Source organism: Phyllopteryx taeniolatus, chromosome 9 (assembly GCF_024500385.1).
Source record: "Phyllopteryx taeniolatus isolate TA_2022b chromosome 9, UOR_Ptae_1.2, whole genome shotgun sequence".
Lineage (NCBI taxonomy): Eukaryota > Metazoa > Chordata > Actinopteri > Syngnathiformes > Syngnathidae > Phyllopteryx > Phyllopteryx taeniolatus.
In genome coordinates, this window is record NC_084510.1 from 7440530 (window position 1) to 7458306 (window position 17777).

Genomic DNA, 17777 nt, shown 5'->3' on the forward strand with positions numbered 1-17777 from the left:
AATGATAATATTAGGTTATTATTAGTGCCTCCATTTGTGTTTTTTTTTTTTTTTAGCTTCGGTAAATAGCTCCAATGAACATGTCAGACACTTGGCCTTATGTAAACAGTCACCAACTGGAAATTAGTGTCAGTGTGAATATAATTGTAGTTGGAATGGGCATTCAAATAAATTCCCTTGATCAAATACAGGAAAACCTAAGGTCAATTCATCGATTAATATTATTTTAAAGATATCTTAATGGGATGGGAGAATTTCTCGCGGAATGTTCTGTACTGTGACACATAGCTCACATCGTGTCATTTTTCTTTAGACCGCAAACAAGCCAAAGCGGTATTAATAGTGCCTCTGCTGGTTACTGCCAAGTAGTGTACACCATTTTGCCTCAGATGTTTAAAGTCACGATTAATTAATCTTACTGACTCATTCATCTCAATACATTGTTGTGTCATTCCTTATATTGTACCATACATGCAGTAATACATAATACAATAGTGCATGTCTCTGGCATGTCATCCCTAGTCGTATTTGGGAGTGTGGCCTGATTGTTCATTCTCTCAATTGTGTCTCTGCCTCAGACCCTACGTCTCAGCTAAGTAGAATAGCTGATACAGGAGTATTATATACACTTGGTAGGCTGTGCTGGGCTGGGCTGTAGGAATTGGTCCCACACTGCAGGCTGCGGGGAGATAACAGACGTAATAATGAATTCCAGATTGCTGACAGGGCAGTGCGGCTGTGGAGTAGATCACCCCGACAACAGCAGGCTCCAGCTCCTCATAAAATGTACGCCATCAAACACACAGCGAAGTGCCGTGGCAGCAAAACCCAGTCAACCTGGGAGAGGAAGCCACAGGGAGTGGTGACCGCCTCTACCCTTGCTAAAGCTCACTCTTGTTTTTGATTCGTAAGCTAGTTCACGTAACTGGATCATAATAGATCTGTTCTACACTGTCAGCGGCTGTTAAATTCAATTATTCTTCAAAAAAAAGTATTAAATTGACAATTGTAAAAGTAAATTTGTGGTCAAATGGCAATTGAGCTAAAACCCCAATCGTTTTATTTTCATATTGAGGTTCTTGTGATAGGATTAGTTAGTTTCATCATTGCTGCTCCTGCTTTTGGACAGTTCCCTGTCTTTGACTTAACCTAGTTTCAGCCAATGAAATATAGTATGCCAGGTGATTGTGAATTGTCTCTTGTGAGTGCCAGCAATGTTTTTGTTCAGCTCAACAGTGTTTGCTATCTCAAACATATAGACTTTAACTATTCTTCTGAACAGATAGCATGGCCAGTCTGTGTATTTGTTGCAAGACTGGAGGCCTGTGACATTTTTGGCAGAGACCATGGACTCTAGCTGTTAAATCTTTCATGGTTGATTGACTACTGAGCGAAGGTTCAGTAAATCAATTCACTGTAGTTAACCAACAATATTTTGAAAACGCTTCTCTGTTTTGAAATAGCTTGGGTAATTTGATTTGTCTTCTCAAGGTCTTTAAAGGCCCTCTGTGTGCTATTTGGCAATACATTAGTTAGGCTGAGGTTTACTCTTAGAACACACACTGCTTTATTAATCTTTGTACTGAAGATAAAAGAGAGATGAACACTTTTCTGACACTGCACTTTTTCTAAAGGTGTATCGCCTTAATTATTGTTGTTGCGTTGAATCTCTTAACATGAACTTGAATTCACTTGGAAAAACAAATATAACTATAGCATTTCTCTACAAACGTTATAAGGCCGAAAAAAGGCATGACAAAATGCCTGTGAATTATTATTATTATTATTTTTGTGTGTCTCATCTACAGTATAGCACAAGAGTTACTAATTACACATTACCATAAGTGTAATTTTCGGACTTAATTGTCTGCCCTTGCTAGTAAAGGTAGATGAGAAACTGGATTCGTACTTCAGAATAGCTCTCAAACAGACTCTGTTGTTTTGAATGTATTAATCATTGTTCTTGTCTTTTGTTTTGTTCTTTATCTAACGATACAGTACTGAAACAGCAAAATCAAACTTAAAGCATCTCCCAGTTCTCCCCACCCAAGTTCTCAGGAATCACCCATCTCTCAGTTATTGGTAAGTTATCCGAGCAGTTAATGGTCTCCTAAAGCCACATAATGTTAAGGCTCTTCCAAAAATCACACCTGCCAAACTGTACACAGTTGTGCCTTTTTCATTGCTCACATGTAGTAATCAAGTGTCACAAGACAAGAAGAATTCTGACCAATGATGGAGACTGATTGCTATATTTCTTGACCTAAAAAATTATGTGCAAAGTTTAGCGATTAGATTAACCATGTGGATGTAAACATTTCACATTGTGACTTGCGTTGAATTACTGTACATTGCACATCTACCAAATTGTACGAAAATATTTAATGTGAATGACGTTAGCATAATTAAGTTGGCCATTCAGTTGGCAAAATTATCATCTATCAATGTTATTATTACAAGCTGTTTATTAACTTAGGAATAGTCTCTTTTGTGTCTCGTTGCATTTTTCGTGTTTTAAATTGTGACATCAAATATTTAATAAGAGGTAGCACCATAAAATATCTTCCATAATTTGTTACTTAATATTTTAGTTTCTATCAAAAATCCTTGAAAAAAATGGTAACGAACCAACGACTGACTCTGGTCGAGGATCATAATACCTTTGACAAATTTCAATCCGGCTTTCCTCACAAACATGAGAAGTGAGACAGCACTTGTAATAGTAACAAATGACATCCTCATGCATGATGACAAAGGTGAACACTCCATTCTTATTCTACTCGACCTACAGTGGGTACAGAAAGTATACAGACCCCCTTAAATTTTTCACTCTTTGTTATATTGCAGCCATTTGCTAAAATCATTTAAGTTAATTCTTTCCTCATTAATGTACACACAGCACCAGATATTGACAGAAAAAAAACAGAATTGTTGAAATCTTTGCATATTCATTCATTCATCTTCCGTTGCGCTTATCCTCACTAGGGTCGCGGGCGTGCTGGAGCAAATCCCAGCAATCTTCGGGCGAGAGGCGGGGTACACCCTGAACTGGTCCCCAGCCAATCGCAGGGCACATATAAACAAACAACCATTCGCGCACACATTCACACCTAAGGGCAATTTAGAGTCTTCAATCTCCACCGTGCCTCTTTGCATATTTATTAAAAAAATAAAAACTGAAATATCGCAAAACCGTAAGTATTCAGACCCTTTGCTCAGTATTTAGTAGAAGCACCCTTTTGAGCTAATACAGCCATGAGTCTTTTTGGGAATGATGCAACAAGTTTTTCACACCTGGATTAGACCTCTGCCATTCCTCCTTGCAGATCCTCTCCAGTTCTGTCAGGTTGGTTGGTGAACGTTGGTGGACAGCCATTTTCAGGTCTTTCCAGAGATGCTCAATTGGGTTAAAGTCAGGGCTCTGTCTGGGCCATTCAAAAACAGTCACAGAGTTATTCTGAAGCCGCTCCTTTGTTATTTTAGCTGTGTGCTTCTATCTTGGTCTCATCAGACCAGAGAATCTTATTTCTCACCATCTTGGAGTCCACCAGGTGTTTTTTTTTTTTTTTTTTTTAGCAAACTCCTGTGATTGGCTGGCGACCAGTTCAGGGTGGTCCCCACTTCTTACCCAGAGTCATCTGAAATAGGCTGTATTACACCCGTGACCCTAGTGAGGATAAGCGGTACAGAAAATGGACGGATGTATGGATGTTGCAGATTGTTCCTCCTGCAAGTTTTTTTGGGCAATTGTGACGGACCTCCAGTGGCTACTCTAAACCACTGTCAGTTCAGCAAGGAGCCGCGGGGCGGCGGCTCTTGTTCGGTTTGCCGCTGCCTTGCAACGCAATGTGCCAGACGGCCCTGGAGCCAGACGGCAGAGACACTGTAGCTCAACTAGCACAACACATTACACTTCAGGAAAGATGTATTTTTTCGAGTTGTGGACATAGTTTAATGGCCAGTTGCATGCTGTACTGGCATTAATGGGTCAGGTAGCAATGAATGAAGAAGTGGTAATTAGACAGAATGACCACTGCATGGAACACCTTGCGCTTAGTGTTTATGTAGTGTGGGAGGGGCGATGTTAAAAAGTATACAACCCAGTCCGCTGTCGTCACGGGCCCCGCCCAAAAAATCAGGCCAACTGAGGTGATGCAAAAAAATTTTAAGCAATATCTCAACAATTCAGTCCTAAATTGTTGTCAGTCTTTGCACGTTTTCAGAAGTTACCTTCAAACATATTTAATGTATTTAGAAACAAAACAGGACAAGTTTAGTCCAGCTTTAAGATGTTCTGCTAAAGTGATCAAGAAAGTGCATAGCCATGCAACTAAATTGCTTAATTGTAAATATAGCAGCTGTAGAATGTGGGATTTTATTTATTTTTTTTCACAATAAAACCATGTTGTTTAAATTCTTTCTTTACCCCGCTAGTGTCTCTATGAGGTACTCACACTCACTGTCTGATAGCAGCAAATGCAAGGCAGAAAAACATTAACTTGTATACATAAAAACATTAACTTGTATACATAAGTATTTGTTAATTTATTGTAAGTTATATAGTCAGCGCAGTATTCAAAAACATATCGCATATTGCATGTCTTCCTAATAATGTGCAGCCTTAGTGGTTACTGTAGATTTAAAGTCATCATCTGATCAGTTCATTTTCTGCATGAGAGGTTACAATGTATGTGCAAAACAGAGTGCCCTATCCTTAAGTATTTGAAAACAGTTCAATAAATGTTTTTTTATTTCACCATAGTGAGGACAAAGTGATTGAGCATTACAAGAAACTCAAAGGTCTGACCAGAGGACAAGCCATTGTGAAGTAAGTAGTCTATGATTTCTAATGCACTTGTTTTAAGTTTGTTTGTGGATTCTGATGTCTGTTATATGCATGTGGTGGTTGTCACCAGGCCAGAATGTGCCATTAATTAGAGGAGGCGGTCATGGTCAACTGCCATTCTGACTAGAAAGGCAATAGTTCTGTTGTATTTCACGATTGTAGCTCAAGCAACAATGGGTCATTTACGTAGTGATGTTTTGCGCCCTTGAATTAATCAGTGAAATCTTCCTTCTTCTGTCAGGGCTCTGAAACAAATCGATTTGCTTCCCATTGTAAATTACTGCGACATCTCAATGACTGAAGCTTAACTCTGTTGGCTGTACAACGCCCATGGGTTGGCAGTGATTAGGTGTAAGTGACTGTATTTCTTTTAACCAGCCTCTCCCTCCCTCGAAAGGTATCTGAGCCTGGTGGAGTCCCTGCCAACATATGGAGTCCATTATTACCCAGTAAAGGTAACATCAGTGGCTTCAGTAAAACTCACATCAAACCCTCAATAATATACAGTGATTTTTGATGTTGAAATGTCAAACAGAAAGTAATATATTAAAATCCAATACTCTTGGTGTTTGTTTAGATGTCTATACTCTGGCTGTGTGAAATATAAACTTACTCAGTAGAAGAAAAAAAACAACTGGAGGGTTTTTGTGTGGTTTAATTGTAAAAGTGAATCACTTAAGGGTATATTTCAAAGTAAAGTTGCGCTCTAAAATCAATAAAATTAGTGTAAGTACTAATAAATAATCACAGTTCTTATTCTCTATCCTGGTTGCAAGATTGTCACATATAGCCTGGTGTCTTGCTAAATCTAATGAATTTGAGGACTATGTAGATTGGAAACGTCAGCTATTGAAATGTTGACACATTCAGATCTGGGTTTACTCCTTGTGTTGTTTACCATTCTTATCACTGATTTTTCTTGTTTTCATCCGACCTGATTTTCATCACTGTAGCAATACTGCAAAATGTTTGCCGTATGTTTGAGCAATCCAGAAGAATTTAATAATTAATAATAATACTTTGTATCACAAGAATGCTGTTGCCACTTGCATTCAAACTGGACTTTGCTGAACAACCTGCAATGCAAAAGGCTTAAACTACATGAATGTGCACTACAGAGGTCATCATGCGGATTATGTTGGAACTGGTGTCACTAACACACATTTAGACATGATCTTGAGTTTTCCTGTTTCATTTATCTTAACTGAGAGAATTGTTTTTCTCACACTGTCACGAATAGGGCAACTGATGGCATGTGCTTGTGCTTTCTACAGGACAAGGAGGGAATACCCTGGTGGTTAGGTGTCAGCTGCAAAGGTGTTGGCCAGTATGACTTGCAAGACAAATTGAAACCTAGAAAGGTATGTCTTTTTATGTATTCATGGATTTCCTAAATATAATCTAATGTAATTGTTATTCCAGTTATTAGTTATTTGGTTTCACTTTTTTTTACAACAGTATGTCTTTATGAACCTTTACTAGATGTATTTTGTTAGCCTTGACATGGTTAATGATCCATCCAATGTGTAAATAAGCATCATTAAGATCCCCGTTCCCATGCCAGTCAAAAGAAAGCAGAAATAGGTGGGAAAGACATTATCAGGTTTGGTGCTAGAGTCAAGGTTAAGGTAAATAAGGAAGAAAATAAACAATACAAAAAACAGGCTGTACTATATCTGAGCATTAAAGAGTTCAAATGAGCATATTTGCAGTGTGTGGTTAGTATTGTATACGATGAGTGACTCATGGGGCCTGCGCCCCTCCCCCTTCGGTTGTCGAGCCACGGGGAGGGTCCCCGCCTTCATCTCACCTCTCCTGGCGCCCTCGCCCGTCATTGCTCACGACGGGCGCTTAACATGGGCTCGCTTTTGGCGGGCTCTGACCTTTTTTAGGTGGCAGCTGGCTCCTGCGTTGGGCCCTGTTAGTGGCTGGGGGCCCCTTGCTCTCCGGGGTTGGTGGGTGCGGTGGCGGCAATGGAGCTAGCTGGGTAGAGGGTGAGTGGGGACCCGGGGGCGGTGGTCCGGTACCCGTGCCCCTCCCTTTGGGACTGGTTAGGGCACTTAGGATGGGCTAGGGGACCGCCCTGGGTCCTGGGGAGTGGGTGGCTTCCCCCTAGCTGGGTCCTCTCTCATCTTGTTCTATTGGTTAGTTGTTGCATGTCCATTGGGCCCCCCCAAACCCCCAAATAACACGATTTGACTGTTGTAAACATTTTTGTCTCTTTAGGAGGAGAGGAGAGGATGTAAGTCTTTGCTATATTTAGTACTCAGTGCCTTGTAAATTATTTTATTCTTTGATAAAAAAGAACAGTAATTTAAAAAGTTTTGTGCTCTCGGTAGCTCTGATTGTTTTTACCATGAAACATTTGAGAGAGCACCGCAAGCAAAAAATGAAGTTTGAAGTGATGGAATTGAAAGTTTTACTGGAAGAGGCAAACAAACATCTTACTGCGTTACAGATAAGAAATGGGTCATCCAATAATTTTGGGGAATCCAGCAACCGCATTGAAAAAAATCTTGCTTTTTAAAATTTAAATCGGCCAAAGTGCGTGGGAATTGAATGTATGTGCCCTTCCTGCATAACATTGCGTTTAAAACTTGGGACAGCACACCTGAAAAACTGCTCTGGGAAAGGCAAGCACCAATTGTCATAAATTAAATTCATACAGAGTTGAAAGGAGTTTAGTTATAGGGAATACGGCACGACCCCTTCTTGTGACTCATTCAGAAGCTCCAAAGTTGTATTTCTGAATAGATGATACTGTATGTTTTGATAATTTTTGTTTGTGGCATATCAAAAAATGTTTACACAAGGGGAAAAATTCCCCCACCGCTTATTTGCCTTTGCTTTGCTGGCACCTCATTGCTGGTTTGAACCTACTTTTCAAAGGTGCTATTTATCCATCCATTTTCCATACCCCTTATCCTCACTAGGGTTGCGGGCGTGCTGGAGCCTATCCCAGCTGACTGGCGGGGTACACCTAGTTCCGTGGGATGTGCTATTTAGGCCTGCAAATATATTGTATGGTTTCTTCTTTGACTAACTGTTGAAAAACGTTGCCTTACAGATATAATATACAGTGTGTTTTACAGTGTGGGTAGTGAGACTCATGAGGCGATGCGGTGACCGTTTGTCCAATTTCAACTGAGAGTCGGAATTTATAAAGCTCATGACATGTAAGGCCAGAGTTGTGTGCTCCTAGTGCTTCTCAGCCTCACAAACGTACAACAAAACAACTATACAGGTAGTGTTTTACGTGAGAAGCAGATATGAGTTCTATGTCGGGCTTATAAGATTTGTCTCCCTTGCAGAGTTGGAGATCTGACTTCAGTAAGAGGGGGTGAATAAAAATGTGGAGGGGACTGATCGATGTCCTGTTGTTATGAATCTGAGTGGGTACCAGTACTATCTGCGTCCTTTTCAGCGGCACCTCTTCGCCCAATGACGCGGGGGCCCGAACCGCCACGCGAGGCTCTCTCTTGCTGTGGTGAGGGTGCTGAACGCGCGCATGTGCGGACTTCCGTTTGTGGTTCATAATAACGAGAAGGCGCGCTTTCTTCAGAAACGAGAGCTTGCAGGTAGAGGAAATTGACTAAAGCAGTGGGAAAAAACAGTGACTTTCAACCAGTCTTGTATAGTAAGACTGTGTTAAGGGAGCATTAAAACATGCACTCACGAAAGTGCGATCACATGATATTTTTACTTGCACATACTGTAAAAATCAGTCTCAATGCGTGTCAAGTTGTAAGAGAGAGGATGTGCGCACCTATGCAGCCAATTTGTTGTTCAGTCATTCATTCATCTTCCGTTCCGCTAATCCTCACTCGGGTCGCGGGCGTGCTGGAGCCTATCCCAGCTATCTTCGGGCGAAAGGCGGGGTACACCCTGAACTGGTCGCCAGCCAATCACAGGGTACATATAAACAAACAACCATTCGCACTCACATTCACACCTACGGGCAATGTATAGTCTCCAATGAATGCATGTTTTTGGGATGTGGGAGGAAACCAGAGCACTTGGAGAAAACCCACCCAGGCACAGGGAGAACATGCAAACTCCACACAGGCGGGACCGGGAATTGAACCCCCGGTCCTCAGAACTCTGAGGCAGATGTGCTAACCAGTCCTCCACCGCGCTGCCCACTTTGTTGTAATAATAATGTTTTTCATTTTTTTTCTGTCGTGTGAAAAGCAAATATCAACAAATATTGTGATTTTTATTCATAATATCCCAAAAAGGAAAATTTAAAAAAAATGCAGAATTCTGCAACACATTCTTCATTGAATAGCAACAATATGTATTTTAAACTCCTTCAAATGTTTGAATGTAATTTCAATTGAATTGTACAATTACTTTTTAATGGGAAAATGTTCAATGTAAAATGAAATTATTTCTCTCGGCTTTTTCACATCTAAAATCTCATGCATTTTAATCTGGGTGTGTTGACCTTTTATATCCATTATAAAGTTGAAACCTGTTGAGGCTGCAGGTTCTGCTGTTACACTGGTTCCCAAACATGACTGAGCTGTCACGTGGGTGGTAGTTGTGTTCTATAGGAAGCAACAGACCTGTAGGGCTTGCATTGGCACTCAGCCAGCTGTGTTAGTGGGTGTTAAGAGTTTGAGAACAGCAGAGACTCACAGTAGTTTCTTGTTGTTGAGTGAATGCATGCTTTTCAGTACAATATTTGTTGGCCTCCCTGATCATTGCAAGTCTGCTTCTTGCTTTTCAATTTGAAGAATTTAGAAAGTTTTAGATCATTCATACAGCAAACTGTCTTCACTGTGACCTTGAATTTTTCTAAGAATGTATTTTTATGGGTAAAAATAATGAATGATGCTTAAGATTTCGGAATCATGTTGTATAGAAGCTTAGTCAACTAAGTTCCAAAAATGGAAACTAGAAACTGAAAAGAACAATTGACTTTTTTACAATGTTGTATATGGTTACCATATTTTCACTACATCACTGAATGTATCATATCGAAATGTACAGAGTTGTCAGTAAACCAGTCCAAGTGTGTGACACAATTTACAAGGGGTGGAGCAGACAGCGTTTTTTTCAGAGTTTGGGGGTGGGGCTTGTTTTTGCTTACTCGTAATACCAAGTGTTTGGAATGTGAACGCACTGATCCTGACTGAAACCACAGTCAGGATCTGCATAGACTTATCCTGACTGAGACCACAGTAGGACTGCACGATATATTGTTTGAGCATTGTCAGTGCGATGTACGTATGCATAATAGTCACATCGGATTGGGTTGGTGTACTGTAATGTACAGTGAATTAACTGTAATATTAAAAACTGACCAGCAATGGGACCTGTTTGTACATGCTAGCACCCATGTTCCGGTAAATTATAAAGCTTCAAACAAGACATGGAGCAGCCCAGACTGTTGTATACTTATGTTTTCTCCTTGTATGACAACTATGAAAGAGGACACGGGAAACATTGTACACCTGCTGCATTTCTGATTTCAGTCTTCAGAATGAAACTAGGCAGGCACGCCACAGCTGAGTGAGTGTGCAGGATGCGTTCAGGGACACTACGTAAATGGGAGTGAATGTGTTCTTTGGTTCTTTTTTTTTAAGACAGTACATAATTGGAAAAAGGATTACTAAGAAAATTATTTGTATTTGTATCAGAATGCTTTAGTTAAAACACTATGATCACAGTGTGAAAATATATAATTTATGTTAATATAGTCAGCCAGAGCTGCTCGGAATGCAAAGTTATCAATGTCCTTTCACCATCGTTCCTGTTGCACTGTGTTGCATGTTTTTGTTTGCAGATTAAGGACAAAAGTCCTGTTTTTGTTTTAATACCTCATTAAAAAAATAGTATTCAAGCAACACGTTTTTCCTCATGTTTTTGAGATTGTTGGGTGAAAGCTGCAGCTGGCTACTCGTGTGGACTAAACAAAACTATGAACTAGTTTATTTTGGTACTGGAGAACGTAGTTAAAAAAATTTTTTATTATGAACTATGAAATTAACCAGTTCATTTTTGGACAATTTAACTGAACTTTGAACTAGTTTGCAGAGAAAATGAACCCAAAACTGATCCTATTATTTCACATCGCAATATACAGTGTATCGCAGGTTAAAAAAAAATACATAAACCGCAATGTCATTTTTTCCCCCCCAATATCATGCACCCCTAGACCACAGGCATCTCTAGCTGTAATGACAGCTATGGCAACAATGTTAATGCAAACACTATGCAACTCTTTTTTCAGTCAAACCTGAAGGATAAATATAAGCTACCATGAAAGAAATCAGCCAATTTGTTTTTTCATCCTTCCTACTGTGTAAAACGTTTGTAGGGGCTAAAGGTGTCTTCAAGAAAATGACTTGTAGTGTCATGCTTGTTGCATTTTGCAAAATTGGAGCTGTGTCACATCCCTAACATATTTTTTAAATGGCCTCAGAAGCAGTCTCTAGAGCAGGGGTCGACAACCCGCATGCGGCTCTTTAGCACCGCCCTATTGGCTCCCTGGAGCTTTTTCAAAAATGTATGAAAATGGAAAAAGACGTGAGAAAAATATTTTTTGTTTTAATATGGTTTCTGTAGGAGGACAAACATGACATCAAACATTCTTAATGTTTTCCAATGCTGTAAAAATTTGTGCAATAAATATTACATTTCAACATTTCTGTCAACGAAAATTTGCGTCATAGCCTGCGACGCGTGCTGCTTTGAGCTCGGCTTGGCAGGTGGCTGTCGCAAACAAACCGGCGGGTGTGTGATGGGCCATGGATCGCAAAGGGAAAAAGAGAAAGATGGCTGAGTTTAGCCAGAAAGCCCAGCTTGCCCAACGCCACAAATCGAGCAAAATTGAAAGCCTCGCAACACTGGAGAAACTTGTGTTTGAAACATGGAATGCTCTTCCTGACAGTTATAGGAACATGAAGAAATATGCATTTGGAGTATTATCCATCTTTGAATCAACATACCTGTGCAAACAGATATTCTCTACGGAAGCGTATTGCATTGACTTGGATAAAAAAAAATTATAAATTTTTTGAGGGATTTGTTTCTTTGAATATTTTTTTCTGTTTTTCTGAGTATTTTTTTCTGTTTTTCTGACTAATTATTTTTCTCAGTTTTTCTGTCTAATCCCCCCCTCCCTGTTTTATGGCTATTTTTTGTCAGTTTTTTCCACCTGTTTTTCTGACAAATTTTTTCTGAGTTATCGGGACACATCAAACTCACGCGAGAACCTGCGAACTGACGGACTCCGTAGTAAGCAACATGACCGGCTTATTTAGTTTGACCAACTTTTATTTGGATATGGTTTTAAGACACTGGGAGATACTCCTGTCTGAGTCACATAGATGGTCATATTATTAGTTATTAGAAAACAATTAGTCAGAAAAACAGGAGGGGGGGGGGGAATTAGTCAGAAAAACAAGAGTAAAAATTATTTAGAAAAACGGGGGGGGGGGGAATTAGACAGAAAAACTGAGAAAAATAGTCAGAAAAAGATTTTAAAAATATTCATAAAAACAAAGCCCTCATAAAAATTACTCAGAAAAACACATTTAAAAAAAAAAATACTTTTTATCCAAGTGAATGCAATACGCTTCCATAATTCTCAAACATGAACTACATTAAATGCAAATACCGCAACCGTGTCAACGATGAGAGCTTGCAGTCATGTCAAGATTAAAGTTACGTCTTACATGCCCGATGTTGAGAAGCTGTCCAGTGATGTCCGAAAACAGAAGTCACATTAAATGGGTAAGAACATATTCGGCAACAAAGTGTCTGTTTTTATAAAGTGATTTCTGATTTTTGTCAGTCTGTATTTGGAATGACACATATTATTGTGTTTTGTTGATCAGGTCTGAGGATGGCTGCGTTGTATTGTGCGTGTCAAAAGAGGATGCTGCTTTTTACCTTGCACTGACTTACATAGCATTTGTAGAAAACGAAAGAGAAGGATAATGCACAGAAATTGAACTTAAACTATTATTTTAATTTTATATACTTTTTTTATATACCTTTTCAAAAACCTGTTTTATTATTTAAGCAGGCTGCGTTTTAATTGCAGGCTGTTACTTATAACGCACATGTGCAATTGTAGCCTATTCATTTGCGCCTGTTGCCGCCATTAGGGGTGAAAGAGAATTGTGCATTATTTTATTTTATTAATCGAAATGAAACTCTCATTTTCGTAGTACTTACCTTTTCAAAAGGCTGCTGTTTTATTACACTCTGTCTGTTGCCCAGATAAGGGGGAAAAAAGAAGAAGATTGTTTGTATTATTGAGGATTGAAGAGGACTGCATCTTATTTCCACGGGGGGAGGTCTGAAATTACAGGAGGCATGTTCTTATTTTTTGGAATCCTCAAAATAAAAATGACGTAAAAAAATTTTTCTTTATTATATTTCTCTAATTTCATCAATGCAACGAAACTTAAAACACCATCGTACAGCAGAGTAGTCACATGGTACGTCATTTAATCATGAATGCTCATTATGTCATTAGGATAGTAGGCTAATATAAACACTTACAGCATGTGTTGCCTTCATTATAAGGCTTTTATTTTTTTGCGGCTACAGACAGATTTTATTTATTTTTAATTTTTTGGTCCAATATGGCTCTTTCAACATTTTGGGTTGCCGACCCATGCTCTAGAGTGTCTTTTATATATCTCTATGTGCTAGCACGCCTGTGTGAACTCTGTCCCCATAGGTTTAAATGCAGGTACCTTCTACATTACTTCACTAGCTGCCATTGCCAAATGTTTTCTATTTGATGGTTTATGTTCCGCTGATGTACCATATTTAGACCCTCTATGCATTTACCACGTGTACTACATTATTTGTGCTGTTTGTGCAAATGCGGGACTGTATATGTCACTGATTAGTGTATTACGATGACCTCAGCCTCACATTGACGGGATTGATTCAATCAGTACATTTACGGTGCTGTTGCATTGGAAGATATGGGTTTTATAAGGAAATTATATACATATTTGGAAGAGGCATCAATCCATACTGAGGATTTTTTATTTTTTTGTCCTATTCGCTTTGTTAGGTCAAACAGAAAGGAGGATCTCTATCCCTTTTATGCCGGAACAATTTTGCTGAGCCACAGTGGGGATTTTAAGCTGCCACTGTGGTTCTTTGTATTCTGATTTTAATTAAAGATTTGTCAGACAGAACAACGTTTTAAAGGGGAGTGACAGAAAAACCAAAAAGGAGAGACAGTAAAAAGATAATTAATAATAGAGGAAGAGAAGACAAAAGACAGGACATTAGCTATTAGGAAGATGAGGAAAGTAAATCATTATAAGCCGAGTACAATGACACATTAGATTTGAGTGTTGTATGGGGCAGTAGTGCTACACCCTGTGAAGAAAGGACGGGACAATATTGGACAGGGCTGAACAGGACACGGACCTGAGGGGAAACATGCAGGACAGAGGTAGTGGACCCAGCTGTACAACTTAAGTGTGGTGGGAGTGGCTATGTCAATTCTAAACATCGCTAGAAACAGAGTGTAAGTGAGGGGATACCCAGGAAATTTGCATAGTTATGAGTTATTTATCGCATTGACTGAGTGGCCCCCCACCAAGCAAATCGGTCTCAGAGGTGAGTATCTCCAGACACATGCAAGTGAATTGACCATCTCGCATGCAATGTCCTGTAATTTGATATATTTTATTAAAGTGGTACGAGGATGCTGGCACGTTTTGACTGACACGGTTTAGGTGTTTTAGGTTTAGTTTGAAATGGCTTACTTTAACGAGGATCCTTCGCCGTATCTTGGCCACAGGTACAAACCCGGCCAAGTCTGTTTTGCGCTTGTTGTCGGAGGCATACAGTAAATCCTCAGACGGATGGACCAAAAATATATATAGGTGCAAGGTGTGTCAGAAAGGTTCCAGGACTCATGTCACAAAAGATATATTTCAAATCAAATGACAAGTTTCCCCCTTTTAAAATAATCCCCTGCAGTCGAAAGCACTTTCCCAGCCTTCTTTACCATGCCTTCATGCTTTACCATGCCTTTACTCCTTTGAAGAATTCTCTTGGGATCCTCCACCGCTCTGTCCTCACGGCCATTTTGATATCATCTATGTATTCAAAATGGGTCCCCTTAATGACCCTTTTGTGCTTTGGAAGTAGGAAGAAAGTCACACAGCCAGGTCAGGTGAATATAGCGATGTTCTTCTCGGCCAGGAATTGTCAGCTGCTGAGGGCAGTGTGAGCGGGCGTGTTGTCATGGTGAAGCAGCCACGAGTTGTCTTGCCTCTTCTCCTCTTCTCACGCACTGAACCAAGCAAACGGCGCCGGATCACTTTGTGGACATGCTGCTTGATCGTTTGGCCCTGTGGCAAGATCTCAACTTTGGACGATGCTTCTCACATCAAAGAATGCGATCAACATGACTTTGAACTTGTCTGCTGCCACGTCTTTCTTCGGCTTTGAAGACGTCTGACTTTTTCCATTGCGGTTGGTATCTGACCTGTACTCGAAGATCCATGACTCATCTCCCTTAGTAAGTCTGGTCTCATGGGTCTCATCATCACTCACGCTGCTCATTGCTTGATAACCTGACTAAGAGGATATGTATATAAAAGAAGCATGTGGGAAAATGTTTAATGGCTGAAGAGCGCATATGTATGTTTCTATCTTTCTATTTGTGAGTAATGGCAATTGTCTATTATTAAGATGCTTTTATTGGCTCATTATTTTCATGTGTATGTGTGTATACAACCTGTTAGTCTGGTCGGACTAAACTCTGGTCGGACTAAAAGAGAAGAGCTATGTGTAGGAGGGAGGGAAAGGGAGCAGTGGTGCTAACTCAAAGCCGAGGGTGAGGTGTCTGTGATGTCAGAGGACGGGGGTGGTGAAATGGGTGTGGCTCAGCTGAAACTCTTGCAACACCTATCTGGTTCCCGAAGAACAGACAAGAAAGAGCATTGTTCAGGGAAGCTCAAGGCCTGTGGGAAACTCATAAGTCAGTAGGATTCAGCACACAGGAATAAAGCTGGGATAAGTCAAACTTAACCTTTAAGGTAAGCCTTTGTCATGTCCACCTCATAATTTTACTCATGCACTTTTGCTAAAGTTCACATTCAGTTTTTGAAATATGTTCAAAGAGTTTGTCGCTTGAAATTGCAGAGGAGCGAACTGAGACATACTTTCGCCTGCAGACTAAAAACCTGTCATGAAGGTTGATACCTTGGCTTTGTTTTCTTATGTGGTGCGCAACAAATATACACCCGTAGAGTCTAATTTTAATTCCCCCTGAGGGATCATGAATATACATTTAAATCATTTTTTTAAAAAACCTTGCAGCAGCCGTGTATTGATTGCCGCAGTGTTAATGCCACCTGTGTTTCCTTCAACTTTCACATATACTATTATTGTATTACTGCTATAGCTATGACCAAAACATGCCACGTTTTCTAATTTTTGACTTTTATTTTGCTTCATTGATCCCAAGTCTTGTTTTTTCTAAACAAATCTATGTGTATCTGTCGGATAACATTTCATCTTACGTACTGTACCTGTACTGTTAAGAGTAGACAGTGCTCAACAGAAATGAGTATGCCCCCTTAGAAACTAACCTTTTTTTTTTTTTTAAATACATTTTTCAGTAACAACATTCTGAATGTTGATGATGTTACAATCACCTGTGGTTGAATTCTTTTTTTTTTTTTTTTTTTTTTAAATCTAAAATGTAGCTTTTTTTGTACCAGTGAGGATAAGTAGTACAGAAAATGGATGGATGTTGCAACATTAAATTAATTTGTTAGAAACATTGACAAATCTCATTGCAAGCAGTGCCTCTTTCTGCAGTTGTTCCTGTGGAAGCAGTTGGAGAATTTGTATTTCCGAGAGAAGAAATTTGCTGTGGAAGTAAACGACCCCCACAGGTCAGTTAACCTATCTTAACAAAGCTTTGAGCATTTCTCTTTGTTGTGATGTCTTTATTATTGCTGTAGCACTAGCTATTGTCATGGATATTTTTATCCTTACACCTTGCACACTGTGAAAGGCATCTGTCGACAGTGGCCAATTTAGGGTACCATGATAATGGTTGAAACGTGCCTATTAAAGTGTTTTCCTGCTGTTAGTGTGGCACTCCAACTGGTCTTCGAAGTGCTGCTTCCCGACACCAGAACAACTGACTGGTTTAAAAATGTTATAGTTGTTTCTCCATAATTTATGAAGCAAACACTTAGTTTAAATTAGGATGGATTGTAATCAGTCATCATTTGTCATTTTTGCTGGCCAACAAAAGCAGCATTCACAAAACATGTCAGGGAATTGCAGTTTTTCATTTGGCATGAAAAAGAAATTTTTTTTTTTTTTTTATCTTCAACAGTCGAACAGTGAGCAAGCGGCCCTTTGGACAGACTGGTCTTGTCATTCACTCCTGGTATGCCAGTCATTCTCTAATTAAAACTATCTGGGTGATGGCCATCAGTCAGCATCAGTTCTACCTGGACAGAAAGCAAAGTAGAGTGAGTATTTTCCTCTTGGTCCCTGCTCCAACCATTTCAACATCTGCTTAATTTATATTCATTGTCAATTGTCTCAATCGAATTATACGCTAATAGCAGTAGACAATCTGTACATTTTGTATCTTGTGGTATCAATTATATATAGTTTTAAAGTAAATGGCTCCCATGTTGGATATTTTTATGTTGTCTGCACTTAAAGCTTAATGGGGATAGAAAGAACCTCACAGGAGGTTCAGGTAGTGAGAACTGAAGATGCGCAAGAGCTGTTTACTGTGCTTTTATTTCTGAGTCTATTGAGTTGGCTGAGTGGTGATTCAGTAGAATTGTCTTTTTTTATTATCATGGTTGTTATGAGCCTCAAAAAGGAAACATATACTCTACATAAAATGTGCAGTGTTGCACCCAGGCAAAGATAATGAACATGGCAATCGGGCTTCTCTTGT

The 17777-nt window shown here is 39.5% G+C and overlaps 1 protein-coding gene across 4 annotated transcripts in view; it reads left to right on the forward strand.

Moving 5' to 3' along the window:
- Positions 1 to 17777, forward strand: part of LOC133483027 (CCA tRNA nucleotidyltransferase 1, mitochondrial-like) — an 84752-nt gene that overhangs the window by 34680 nt on the left and 32295 nt on the right. For 2 of the 4 annotated variants that reach the window (XM_061783500.1, XM_061783499.1), the window contains exons 8-13: positions 1999 to 2082; positions 4763 to 4828; positions 5244 to 5301; positions 6121 to 6207; positions 16667 to 16743; positions 17196 to 17334. In XM_061783500.1, coding sequence (XP_061639484.1) covers positions 1999 to 2082; positions 4763 to 4828; positions 5244 to 5301; positions 6121 to 6207; positions 16667 to 16743; positions 17196 to 17334 — 511 coding nt within the window. Of the gene's footprint in view, positions 1 to 1998; positions 2083 to 4762; positions 4829 to 5243; positions 5302 to 6120; positions 6208 to 12984; positions 15880 to 16666; positions 16744 to 17195; positions 17335 to 17777 lie in introns of those variants that run through there. The other 2 variants (XM_061783502.1, XM_061783501.1) reach the window with 2 other exon arrangements.